The sequence below is a fragment of the Salvia splendens genome, chromosome 1, assembly GCF_004379255.2.
Source record: "Salvia splendens isolate huo1 chromosome 1, SspV2, whole genome shotgun sequence".
In the NCBI taxonomy this organism is placed as follows: Eukaryota; Viridiplantae; Streptophyta; class Magnoliopsida; order Lamiales; family Lamiaceae; genus Salvia; species Salvia splendens.
Genome location: NC_056032.1, coordinates 36,010,788 through 36,025,207, shown reverse-complemented (window position 1 = coordinate 36,025,207; position 14,420 = coordinate 36,010,788). Strand labels below are relative to the sequence as shown.

The 14,420-nt window shown below is 42.0% G+C and overlaps 2 protein-coding genes across 2 annotated transcripts; both read right to left on the bottom strand.

Annotated features, from left to right (window-relative positions):
• Positions 1 to 4,638: 4,638 nt before the first annotated feature.
• LOC121781416 lies at positions 4,639 to 5,677 on the bottom strand. Its single transcript, XM_042179175.1, has 3 exons — positions 5,484 to 5,677; positions 5,130 to 5,426; positions 4,639 to 4,855 (listed from the first exon to the last, which is right to left on the bottom strand). The coding sequence occupies exons 1-3, from the start codon at positions 5,675 to 5,677 to the stop codon at positions 4,639 to 4,641; spliced, it is 708 nt and encodes a 235-aa protein (XP_042035109.1).
• A 6,935-nt stretch (positions 5,678 to 12,612) lies between these two features.
• Positions 12,613 to 13,338, bottom strand: LOC121781346. The gene has a single exon (XM_042179115.1). It carries the CDS (start codon positions 13,336 to 13,338, stop codon positions 12,613 to 12,615), a length of 726 nt encoding a protein of 241 aa, XP_042035049.1.
• Between the last annotated feature and the right edge of the window lie 1,082 nt (positions 13,339 to 14,420).

Here is a 14,420-nt window from a genome sequence, read left to right as displayed (position 1 = left end):
GCGCCGCCGTGTCGCTCAGGAGGCCTCGACTTCGTTCGAAACAGCTCTGTTTCTACCCCGATTATCCCAGCAGATAAGTTGTTAAATTGAGTTCGTGAATTACAGCTTGAATCTTTGGTTTAGATTGTTCAGATTATCAATTTGATTGAGCGAGAAACATGCTATGCAGTTCATGGATTGAAGAATTGAATTGGGGAAGAAGATTATACCTTCAAAAGAACAATTGGCTTGAAACAGAAGAAGATTGAAGCTTCTGGCCTTTTTTCCTTTTTACTGCTCCCTCCGCCGTTTTTTTTTTTTGTGAGTGGCTGTGAGTTTGTGTGAGGGAAAGAGATTAGGGTAGGAGGATTTATATAGCTGTGTGTTGAGAGTCATCTTTGGTGATTGATTTCACTTTGATAGTGGTCAAAAATTTAGGCAAGATTTGCAAGAAGGAGGAGCGGTTATGAGCGTGGGAAAGGGAACGTAAAACAGGTAATTGATTCCCAAAATAATAGGAATTAAAGGTTGATGGATGATCTGATTTTGGAGCAGATTGAAGAATTGGAGAAAAAGAACGTGTAGTTGATTTCACATTTAATTTGGACTCTAATTGTTGCCGTTGACAAATTCTCAAATTGTATATTAATTTGCTGATTGGGAGAAGAAATAAGGCAGATTTGGAGAGGAGAAACTCGGCTGATCTTCTAATTTCTTGGAGTTATTTAGCACGATTAATTTGTTTGGGCCCACATCATTTGTATTTTATTTACATTATATAGCCCATAATTTATTTTCTACCAGACTGGGCTTTAGTAATATTTATTCAATTTATCGGATCCAACACGAAATTGAGTCCAATAAATATTCCTCACGGAAAGGAATTATTTAAATCCGCATTGCGATTCACTCCACAAATTTCTAGCTCTCATAACAAATTATCAATTATTCGAAAACATTTAATTTCGCCCCACATCAATTATTTAAAACATCCACATCACATATTCAACGGAGTTGACTCGGTCAACCCACAATTATAACTCCGAACCAAAATTTGGTTACCAAAGAAGTCACATAACAAATCCACTCGTCATTTGATTTGTGGCATTAAATGAAATAAAAGAGATCGTTTTAGGGTTCGAAAATTAGGGTTCAAAAAGTGGGGCGTTACATCCTACCAATCTTAAAAGAAATTTCGTCCCGAAATTTGGCATCCTCAAGGAAAGAGTTCAGGGTACAGTTCTATCATCTTTTCCTCATTCTCCCACGTGGCTTCTTCGTGCCCATGATTTCTCCAAAGTACTTTCACACAAGCAACCGGTTTATTTCTGACATTCTGGATCTTTCGGTCCAAAATCATTTGAGGTCTCTCTTCGTAACTCAAGTCTGGGTTCAAAGCGACTTCTTTGTAGTGAATCACGTGCTTTGGGTCGAACACGTATTTCCGTAACTGCGACACATGAAAGACATTGTGCACGTTCCCAAGGCGTGGGGGTAGCGCCAAACGGTATGCCACAGGACCCACTCCTTCAAGGATTTCATAAGGCCCGATAAATCGCGGTTTTAATTTTCCCTTGACACCAAAACGCGTTATCCCTTTCGACGGGGATACTTTGAGGAAAACTTTGTCGCCAGCTTGAAATTGTAAGTCGGTTCGCCGTGCATCCGCGTATGACTTCTGTCTGTCTTGAGCTTCTTTTATCCTTTCACGAATTTGTCGGACAATTCCAACCATCTCTTCAACTGCATCGGGTCCAAGTATTCTTCTCTCGCCAACTTCGTCCCAGTAGAGCGGGGATCTACATTTTCTCCCATACAAGGCTTCATACGGCGCCATGTTTATTGTTGCTTGGAAACTGTTGTTGTAGGCGAACTCAATCAGTGGTAGTGCGGACTCCCAACTTCCTCCTCGGTCGAGCACCACAGCTCTCAACATATCCTCGAGAGTTTGGATCGTTCTTTCGGACTGCCCATCTGTCTGCGGGTGAAACGCCGTGCTAAAATTCAAACGAGTCCCTAGCTCCCGTTGTAGGCTGATCCAAAATCTTGAAGTGAACTTCGGGTCACGGTCAGACGTGATCGTCACTGGGACTCCATGCAGTCGCACTATTTCCCTTATATAAATTTGAGCTAGCTTATTTGATCCATAGGTTATGGGAATCGGTATGAAGTGTGCACTCTTGGTAAGTCGGTCTATAATTACCCATATAACAGAATTCCCTTTTTGCGTCTTTGGCAATGCTGTCACAAAATCCATGGCGATGTGCTCCCATTTCCACTCGGGAATTTCTAGTGGTTGCAACTTTCCGTACGGTCGTTGATGTAGAGCCTTCACCTGTTGGCAGGCTAAGCAGCGCTCCACAAATGCCGCTATATCCCTCTTCATACCATTCCACCAAAAGGACTTCTTCAAGTCTTGATACATCTTCGTACTCCCCGGATGAGCGGTGTAAGGAGTCTCATGTGCTTCACTCATAATTTCGTTTTTGATTTCCTCATCACTCGGTATGCAAAGTCTCCCCTCGAAGGTGAGAGCATTGTCACCTTCTTCACTAAAGTTTCCAGATTTGCCGGTTCGCACTTCTACACGAATTTCCTCTAGTTTCGCATCCATCCGTTGTGCTTTGATAATTCTCGTCCTTAGATCAGGTTCAACAACTAAAGTGGCGATCCGTGCTTCCACGGTTTCAGGTGCTCTCACCACTTCCAAACGCATCTTACTAAACTCGTGTATCAAGCTTTCTTCTTTGGTGAGAAAAGTGGCCAGTTGGGGATGGCCCTTCCGGCTCAAGGCATCTGCCACTACATTTGCCTTGCCGGGGTGGTAATTGATGCCGCAATCGTAGTCCTTCACCAATTCGAGCCATCTTCGTTGTCGCATGTTTAAATCCTTTTGCTCGAAAAAGTATTTCAGGCTTTTGTGGTCCGTAAAAATTTCACATCGTACCCCGTAGAGATGATGTCTCCAAATCTTTAGGGCGTGCACAACCGCTGCTAGCTCCAAGTCGTGGGTTGGATAGTTCAACTCGTGTGGCCTCAATTGTCGTGATGCGTAGGCAATCACTTTGTTATTTTGCATCAAAACACACCCAAGTCCCACTTTCGAGGCGTCAGTGTAGACCACGTAGCTCATTCCAGGCTCTGGCACAGCTAAGATTGGTGCAGTGGTCAGTTTCTCCTTCAAAAGTTGGAAACTTGCCTCACACTCCGGGGTCCAATTTACTTTTACCCCCTTCTTGAGTTGTTGGGTCATTGGTCTCGCTATCTTGGAGAATCCCTCTATGAACCTTCGGTAATATCCTGCCAAACCCAGGAAACTTCGAATCTCGTTTGGTGTCGAATGTGCCTTCCATTGTTGTACCGCCTCAACCTTGGCGGGATCCACTCGGATTCCTTCTGCCGACACGATGTGACCAAGAAAGTTGACTTCTTTCAGCCAAAACTCACACTTGCTGAATTTGGTGTATAGCTTCTCGGTTCTCAACGTCTCCAAGGTGATTCGCAGATGCTCCTCGTGCTCTTTCTCATTCTTCGAGTAGACAAGTACGTCATCTATGAAGACCAAGACGAATTTATCCAAGTATGGGTGGAATACTCGGTTCATCAAGTCCATGAATACTGCGGGTGCATTTGTCAATCCGAACGGCATTACAACGAACTCGTAGTGACCATATCTTGTGCGAAAAGCGGTCTTTGGTATGTCTTCCCTTCGGACTCTCAACTGATGGTATCCGGACCTTAAGTCCATCTTTGAGAACACACCGGCTCCTCGGAGTTGATCAAATAGGTCATCTATCCTCGGAAGTGGGTACTTGTTTTTTAGGGTCATTTTGTTCAACTCTCTATAGTCGATACACATCCTCATCGACCCATCCTTCTTCTTGACAAAAAGCACAGGAGCGCCCCACGGTGAGACACTGGGTCTAATGAAACCCAGGTCCATAAGCTCTTGAAGTTGTATCTTGAGTTCCTCCAACTCTTTAGGCGCCATTCGGTATGGTGCCTTGGACACGGGTGCCGACCCTGGCTCTAGGTCGATTGTGAACTCCAATTGTCGATCTGGCGGTGGTCCAGGCAAAGCTTCGGGGAAGACGTCTGGAAATTCTCGTACAACGGCAACATCTTCCACTTTCCTTTCTCCTTTCTCCTCTCCTTGTAGATAGACAAGATAAGCAGGACGCCCTTTTCTCACCATCGTACTAGCTTGAAGAGCGGAGATGATAGACGTTCGCCGGTTCATCGAGATTCCATAGTATATGGTGGGTTCCTTCCCCGGGGCTTGCAGAGATATTTGTCTCTCCTTGCAACGAATAGTAGCAAAATTCGTAGCTAACCAATCCATTCCCAAAATTATGTCAATATCCCCCATTGCCATGACTTGTAGGTTGTGAGCGATTAACTTAAGTTCTCCCATAACAATTTCTACGTTAGAGCATGTTCGAGAAACCTCTATTACCCCTCCCACTGGTGAGGACACCATCATCTTATGTTCAGATTTGTAAGCAGGTACACTTAAGGTGTCCACACATAATTCAGATATGAAAGAATGTGATGCACCCGTATCAAACAACACAACGATAGGAGTGCCAAGGATTTTGCCCATACCTGCCAGGTTTCCCTTCTCGTGACTCCCATGTTCAGTCTTGGGTTGTTTCTGACTCAAGGCATATGCTCTAGCCTGGGAAGGGAGTCTTGGGCGGTAAGGTTGCTGTTGTCGCGGAGGTTGATCGCGATTTCCCCTTGATTCAATTTGCAGTGCCCTTGGCTGCTGGCGGGATCCTTGAGTGTTCTGTCTCGACCCCATTCCCACATTCTTGCTCGGACACTCTCTAGAGAAGTGGCCGTTTCCCCCACAATTAAAGCACTTGGTGGTGTTCTGAATTCTACACTCTCCAAAATGGTACTTGGAGCACACATTGCATTGGGGTGGCTTGGGTCGGAAGTCCCCTCTCTGGTTGGATGAGTTTTGCCCTCCACTATACTGTGGTCGGTTCTGGGTGGGCTGGTACCTCTTGTTGTCATACGGGGTCCCATTCCCCTCCCACTTCCTCTTCTCTCGAGAGTGGTGTGGTGGAGGTAGTGCCAAAGTAGTGTTTTCCTTCATCCTCTCCTTGGGCATAGCTGCCTCAATATCTAGCGCAAGGGCTAACGCTTCCGCGTAGGGGAGTCTTCCACGACTAGCCAACGACATCCTTATCTCATGCCTTAGTCCCTCACGGAACTTTTCAGCCAGCTTCTCGTCAGTATCGACTTGGTCAGGTGCGTACCGGGTCATGTTGTTGAGCGCACGGTCATATTCGGTCACAGTCATGCGCCCTTGGGTCAAATTGTAGAATTCAGATGCCTTTGCCTTCCGGTAGCTCTTGGGCACGTACTTATTATATATTTCTGTCTTGAAGCCTTCCCAAGTCATCCCCGCTGCTTGATCTCGGGGCATTGTCTTCATCCTGGTATCCCACCAGAAGTCAGCAGACTCGGTTAGTTGGTAGGTCACACAACTCAACCGTTCCCTATCATTGCACCCTAGGATTGCGAAAATGCGCTCCAATGCGCGTATCCATGATTCAGCCTGGGCCGGTTCTCCCATTCCATCAAAGACGGGAGGTTTTTGCTCTAGAAAAAGCTTCACAGTTTCACGGTCAACCGGAGGTGGAGGAGGTGGTGGCGGAGGGATGGGTTGAGTCACACTCTCTTCCATCGTCTGAGGGGTAGGTTCACGGTTGTTACGTCTTATGTTGCGTCTTGGCGGCATTCTGATTCATTATCACACGAGTTATTATCGCATTTATTCAAAATCCAAGAATAGTCATGTGGCATAGTTGAAAAGTGGGGATCAAGGGACAATTGCATCATAAAGAGCTTTTGCAAACGTATCAAATACAATTGCACAGAATGATAACAAGAGAGCAATTGCAAAATAGCATAGCAGAAGGTGATTGTAGCAAAAGGCGATTGCTCAACAGGGTATTAAAAGGTAATTGTTTAATAGTGTAACAAAAGACAATTGTACAATGGAATAGCAAAACATAAGGGCACAAATGGGATAGAAAAAGGCAGTTGCACAACATAATAATATAATTGCATAATAAGACGGCAAAAGGCAATTGTACAATGGAGTAGTCAAAAGATAATTGCACAATAAGGTAGTAAAGGATATTTGCACAATAGTATAACAAAATACAATTGCATAATGGAATAGCAAGGATAATTTCAAATTATGGCAAAAAGCAATTGTACAATCGAGTAGCAAAAGATAGTTGTGCAACAGTACATCAAAGGTAATTGTGCAATATGATAGAAAATGACAATTATAATATAGTATAGCAAGAGGTCATTGCGTCATAGGCTAGCAAAAGATAATCGCACAAAAGATAATAAAGGATGGTACCAAATATTTACACAATAGGATAGCAAAAGACAAGAATTTCCCATAGAAATATCAAAATGTTGCCTCGAAGAGGTCTTAGTTCCATCATAACGAAAATAGAAGGTAAAACAACGGGAAAGAGAAATGTCAAGGCCAAGCAAAACAATAGAGTATCAAAACATGGGAAATCATAATAAAATATTCTAGAATTATTATGTTTAATCATTTCCATCCTCATCCTCCTTCTCCTCGGTCTCTCCAACGCTCTCTCTAATTGGGTCCTCCTCCTCTTCGGGATCCTCTTCCTCGGGATCCTCTTCCTCACTTTCCTCCTCGACACCCGCGGGTGGAGGGGTCATCCCAAACCTCCCATTGACCTCTCTGTCGATTCTTAGAGGGGCTGCGACACGCATCCCGAGTCTCCTTCTCTTAGGAACACGGGAGACGTGTGGCTCCTTGTCGCATCGATACTTCCGCATGCGGGCTGTACCCGGCGGATAGATATGTGGAGGTGGATCACGTGGCGGTCCATCAAATGCTGCTGTCATGGCCGGAAGCAGCACCTTTATAAGGCCAACCAAATCTCCTCGCGCGGTGTAATCGGGCGGGCTATACCATATGAAAAACTGAGATGCCTGAGCGGTCCACTCATCCCAAGGAGACGGTAAAGTGTGGATGAGCTTTTGGATCCCCTCGTGATGGGTAGCTCCCCCATATGCATAGGCGTTCATCCATTTACTGTAAAACTCAGTGACGTAGGACATGAGGAAGAGCTTCCCGTCCCACTCGTAATCTCGGTAGCGCTCAACCGGGTGGTCCCTTTCGCTGGAGTAGCGATTACGCATCGGAGCATAATACCGTTGGGCCATCTAAAAAAAGAAAAAAAACTCAGCATCAGCACAAGGATCGAAAGAAATAACAGTGTATGAGGTTTCAAATGATGCTGAGAATGTGATGGGTGCGTATATATAAATCTCCAACGGTGGAGGTGTGAGGGTAGTATCATATCAAGAATGAATGGAATTTCATTTCCGAGGCAAAAAGGTTTGTGCGTTTTCGCATTTCGTTAAATCATGATGTGTTCCCACACGTCGCTTGCCTTGCATTAGGCGTTTCGCACCCCCACGTTCATTATTATCGTAAAGTTTTATATTTATCGCAAAAATTACAACTAGGTATAGTAGCATGCTCAAGTTTACTCTCATCGACGTTGTTTCATAATGCAATCGAATAATCACCATCGTAAAATTTCACCCAACTCATATAGGTTTAGCACATATTCGAAAAATACGAATTCATTTTCATAACCACATTCATTATTTTTGGCATAAACGCAATTAACAAGTTCATATCAAGCCAAGATTCCAAAATGTCATATTAACTTCGATTCCTATATAAATACCTTCATTTTCACAAGAGTAATATTCCCATCGTAATTTACAACATCTGTAATTCAATTCAAAAACTCACAAAAATATTTTTACCTCTTTCTTCATGGTTGGGCGGGGACGAGTTGTAGTGTTGAGCCTTCGATGTTTATCATTTAGCCAATTTACACATGAATAGAGTTTGACTCAAAAAAGACTCTTGGGCCCAGAGTGGAAAGAACTGAGGCTCTGATACCAAACTGTCACGACCGCCCTTCTAGGGTATAATAAATGCGGCGATCGCGACTAAAACTGACTTAAATACGATTAAAGAAAAAAAAGAACTAGGGTTTTATAAAAGGGGTATTTAACGACAAATAATCAAAAGCAAAGGGCAGAGCGACGCCTTGACAGATAGACTAAATAGAGGAAACAATTATCATCATTTATTTCGAAATAACGAGGGTTCAACGTATTCCAAAACATATCATGTCTTTAGATTCTAAACGAAATCAAAATAGTTTAGAGAATTCAACAATAAGTAAAACGGTTTTCAGCGGAAGCATCCAAGAGAAAAGTGACGTCATGTATGAAGACACAACGACACTCGTAGCCAAAAAAAAAAAATATAAATGTTTAATTCTTCATTTAATTTGCTCAACACCGCCAACCGCTCGTCGCCGCTCAACCTGCACATAAGGAAAACACATGCAGGGCTGAGTACTAAAAATAATACTCAATGGGCTCATGCCGAAAACATTTTCAATAAAGAGTTTTATTTATCATGCCATACGAGAGTAACCATCGGGTTTTAGCTTTTAGAAAGGCCCGAGGCACTAAAATCATTTCTCATTGTAAAAGTCGACTGCAGTCATTTTCCCATAGACGTTAGCCATATCTGCCAATACATGACAAGGAATGCGGCCGCAAACCAGGTCACTAGACCGGCCAGCCCGTACGCTAGCACACGATCTACCATAGGTGTACACTAATCCAAGTAGGGTTTGCGGCCCTACGAGGACCCGAATTCGATTTATATAATAATGGCTTCAAGCCATATCAGATAGGCACGTAAAAAAAATCAAACAAGGCATGATAAACACGATTTCATTTTCATCGATAAAAACATTTAGGACATCGTCCTTATTTAAAAGAAAGCCCACCTCGACTGCTCAAATCACAAGTATTTTTCTTCCCCTTGATATCACGTTTCGCTTGCGAGGATTCACCTTTAGCATTTAGATAATACATAAATCAACACACATTTTTTTTGGTAAAAAGAAGATAAGATGCATGCCTCCTATGTCTTCAATTATTATTTTCCTCGTTCAAGACTACCAATTTTCCACGATTAAAGGCTAAGGTATTTTTATAAATACCAGCTTCCCAAAGAAAAAAAAAATTTAAAACAGGCCCAATCCATTAAAGCAGTCCAACGAATTAAATAATTCGGCTTCCTTGGTGGCCTATACATTAAATAAAAAAATCTCCATTCTTTACCAACATAAGAGGGGAGGGTTAAATAGGAAAATCATATACTCCTAGTTCAAGATACGTAAACACTACCGCAGTTCCATTTTTAAATCAAACGCTTCAGCCTAACAAAGAATATGGCATATAGAGATATATTTTTTTTTATAAAAATTTGTACCCCCTTCTTCAAAAGGAGTACACGTATACTCCCCCACCAAACATTAGAGTAGTCAACAAATTATATCAAAACACTCCCCTACCCTACCCAAAATAAAAGTAAAGTATCTGCATAAGAATTTTTAAATAAAGTAGAACAGCAAGCTCCCATCCCAGGATTTAAACACGTACTCCCCTCTACTTTTAATTTACACCTCAACTACTAAAACTTAGAGTAATAAAACTATTAAAAGAAATCAATTGCTCTCATTTTTCAGAAGAAAAGTCGGCTCCCTCTTCTATCTCTCTAAACCCAAAAATTCTCAGAAGAACACACCCAAATTTCGTTTGATGAACAAAACTAAAAATCTCTAATTCACCTCCCCCATTTCTTTTCCCAAGTTGAAACGTGCAAAGACAAAACACACACGCACTAACATCATGAAATTTACAACACGCTCTGTCGTCGGTCAGCGCCGCCGTGTCGCTCAGGAGGCCTCGACTTCGTTCGAAACAGCTCTGTTTCTACCCCGATTATCCCAGCAGATAAGTTCTTAAATTGAGTTCGTGAATTACAGCTTGAATCTTTGGTTTAGATTGTTCAGATTATCAATTTGATTGAGCGAGAAACATGCTATGCAGTTCATGGATTGAAGAATTGAATTGGGGAAGAAGATTATACCTTCAAAAGAACAATTGGCTTGAAACAGAAGAAGATTGAAGCTTCTGGCCTTTTTTCCTTTTTACTGCTCCCTCCGCCGTTTTTTTTTTTTTTGTGAGTGGCTGTGAGTTTGTGTGAGGGAAAGAGATTAGGGTAGGAGGATTTATATAGCTGTGTGTTGAGAGTCATCTTTGGTGATTGATTTCACTTTGATAGTGGTCAAAAATTTAGGCAAGATTTGCAAGAAGGAGGAGCGGTTATGAGCGTGGGAAAGGGAACGTAAAACAGGTAATTGATTCCCAAAATAATAGGAATTAAAGGTTGATGGATGATCTGATTTTGGAGCAGATTGAAGAATTGGAGAAAAAGAACGTGTAGTTGATTTCACATTTAATTTGGACTCTAATTGTTGCCGTTGACAAATTCTCAAATTGTATATTAATTTGCTGATTGGGAGAAGAAATAAGGCAGATTTGGAGAGGAGAAACTCGGCTGATCTTCTAATTTCTTGGAGTTATTTAGCACGATTAATTTGTTTGGGCCCACATCATTTGTATTTTATTTACATTATATAGCCCATAATTTATTTTCTACCAGACTGGGCTTTAGTAATATTTATTCAATTTATCGGATCCAACACGAAATTGAGTCCAATAAATATTCCTCACGGAAAGGAATTATTTAAATCCGCATTGCGATTCACTCCACAAATTTCTAGCTCTCATAACAAATTATCAATTATTCGAAAACATTTAATTTCGCCCCACATCAATTATTTAAAACATCCACATCACATATTCAACGGAGTTGACTCGGTCAACCCACAATTATAACTCCGAACCAAAATTTGGTTACCAAAGAAGTCACATAACAAATCCACTCGTCATTTAATTTGTGGCATTAAATGAAATAAAAGAGATCGTTTTAGGGTTCGAAAATTAGGGTTCAAAAAGTGGGGCGTTACACTCTCACTCTCTCAATTACACGCTCTCACTCTCTGACTCTCTCACTCACAACCGCGTTCCCCTTTCTTCCTCCGTGGAAACCCTAATCCACGCCTCCTCTTCCTCCTCCAAATCGCCGCCTCCTCCTCCTCTTCCCCAGTCGAGCGTCCATGGATAATGCACCCTCTCCACCCCGATCCCCCATCTATGGGTTGGATTCGGCCAGAAATCGCATCCAACTTCCACGTTGGCCTCGTCCGAATCCTGCGCCGGAGTGGACGTTCGACCCGTCGGAGGGGTCGATCCCGACGCCAATTGCGTCGCACCTGTCGCCTATCCCTACATACTCGTGGGAGGCGGGTGATTCGATGTCTACGGTTGTTCCTGAAACTCCGACGGTCGACGTACCTTCCTGGACCGATTCCCAGCCCCCAATGTACCTTGAAACCCCAGATCTTGAAGATATGCCGTCGATGGTGGGTGGTTCCACCGTGGTCCCTGGTACGCCGGATCCCATGCTCGAATCTGAGCTTATTGTCCCTGATACGCCGGGTTACGAGAGTCCGGACTCCGATTTGGTCCCTGAAGCTCCGCGAGTGAAGAGACGAAGGCGACCTGTGGAGGAAGAGGAGTGGTTCAAGGAGATCCTCCTGATTCTCTTACCCGGCATGAAAGATTTCATCTAACATGGTGAGTTGTGTAAGAATCACCCTCGGACTAGGGTTTGGAGATTCTGTTGTCGGCTGTATTTAGGGTTCTTTTGTTGGTGGCTGTATTTAGGGTTCTTTTGTTATGCATTCGACTCCTATATGATGAAATATGTGATGTTTGTCCGATTACCCTACTGCTATAGGGTGCATTGTTGTTATACATGCTAGAATTTGTTGTTTGTTGCTCCTGTGGTGTTGGGTTATGTTTGTGGGTCCTGTTGTGTGTGAAATAGCCACCCCTTGATATGGTTTGGAGGCTTTTCACAATGCCTATGATGACATTTTTCTGAGGTGGTTTGATGTTGCTAAATTGTTGACTAAGTTGATGGAATATGTTGTTGGCTGCTGCATTCTGTGTTGGGATATGTTTGTGATTCCTGTTGTGTGTGAAATAGCCACCCCATGATATGGTTTGGAGGCTTTTCACAATGCCTATGATGACATTTTTCTGTGGTTGTTTCATGTTGCTAAATTGATGACTAAGTTGATGGAATATGTTGTTGCCTGCTGCATTCTGTGTTGGGATATGTTTGTGATTCCTGTTGTGTGTGAAATAGCCACCCCTTGATATGGTTTGGAGGCTTTTGTTGGTGTATTGCTGTTGGTTGTTGTTGTGATGTGTAAAAGCCACCCTTGTTTCTGGTTTGGAGGCATTTGATGGTGTAGTGTGGTTGGTTGTTTCTGTGATGTGTACAAGCCACCCCTTGTTTCTGGTTTGGAGGCTTGAGCCAATGCCCTATGATGAAATTTTTCTGAGGGTCTCATAGCATTATCCTGCTTATGTGCATTACATTAGGTTTGCACTATGTATGTGTACCAAAAAACCAAAAAAAATGCAGACCCTAACCCAAAAACCATAGGGGCTGACCTACACACCAAAAAATTAGACTACCCTATCTCATACACATGACTTTGGCTGACCTAGAAGCCAAATGCATTTGACAAAGGGCCAATATCATACACTGACCCAACATTGTTCTCTGGCAGTTGTAAGTACTGAAGCACATCTCTCACAACATCCTCCTCCACCTCCAGCACATTGGACAGCACACATAAACATGACTTTGGTGATGTATCTCTTGGATTTGCATGTCCTATATGGCTCATCCTCATCGGGCAAAAGGTAGTACCTGTCTGATACCTTGGTCATATAGAACCATTTTTCATCTATATGCACAACATTATGCATGCTCTGAAACTTAACTCTACCTTGATTAATCTGTGGCTGAAGTTGACTAAGACTCCATCTAGCTCTTGCTATCTTATTCATATTGGTGAGGGCAGGTTTGATTGCATTTGTATGTGGCCTTAGTTTACCTTGCTTCACCCAATGACCTAATGTGCTCTTACTCACATTCAATTTTACTGCCATTTTCCTCAGGGATGATCTTTCAAGAGTAGATAAGTTTCTAACCTTTTCTTGATCAAGTTCTAATATGTCTCCATGATGATAGCCTTTAACCTTTCCTTCCATCATTGCAGGTTCTCCCCTTTGCATCTGCTCATTGGCTGCCTTCCACAGCCTGTATACTGTCTTCCTACTGATGCTATGAGCTTCTGCTGCCTCCATTACAGCCCCTCTTGATAGTACTCCATCATGGCTATGCTTGAGTAGAAACTGAACCACATTATTCTTGATATTGCTGCTCAAGTGCAGGGTTTGCCTCTGCCCATTATCCATCCCAATGATGAAAATTTTCTGAGGGAATTAAATTTACTTGATGCTTGGGAGTGTTTTTGGTAGATTTTCAGATTTTGAGTTGGTAGGAGGTGGATTAAATGAGTGTAGTTGCTGCATTTATAGCAGCCATCAATGTAACTGTACTTTTTGTAGTTCAAATTTCCCTCACTCTTTGTAGAGGAAAATTTGAAAATTTGCCTTCCCTCAATTTCTTTGTAGAGGGAAATTTCCCTCAAACTCTATGTAGTTGGTGCAGCTATAGCTATGTTGAGGTGATTTCACCTAATGGAATGGATATTTTTATATATTGAGTGTTCTTTTTAAATTCAGTTTTCCATGTCTTATTCCCACTCATAATTTTGGCAGCCAATGACCCAACAATTGCATTCCATGAAATGATCCTCAACGTGCTGCATTAATTGACAAATTCAAATTTGGCAGCCATCAATTTAATTGGCTATCTTGAATTCCATTGGCAATGCTCATTTTTTATTTAAACTAAATTAGGTGGGTCCCAAATTCCACTACCACACCCCATTTATTACACACTCCAAAACTTTCTTAAAACCCGTGCCCGGGAGAAATGGGACTCCTATTGCTGGACGGAGGGAGTATTTTATTAATATTTAAAAAAAAAATAAAGTTTAATATTAAAATAATGGTGATGGGTGAGGCACAGCCGCCCCTGCTGTGATTGGAGCACAACTAGGGCTGACAATTTTTTATACGACACGGACACGCACGAAGTTAACACGACACGAACACGCACATTGAGGATCTGGGTCATTATAGGGTCGACCCAATAAGAACCCGAAGATAACGGGTTGGGTCGGGTTGGGTTAGTGTTATACGTTAAGGAAAAAAATAATTACTTTTTATAAATTAAAAAATATTAAACTTTAATTTTAGTTATTTTTGTTGATTAAAAAATATTATACTTTAATTTTAATTAATTAAAAAATACTGTACTTTAATTTTATTAATTAAAAAAATTTAATTAATTTTTTATGAATTTTAAGAAAATATTATGCTTAGATTTTATTAAAAATTAATTTTCTAATTATTTAATTTTATTATTTAGA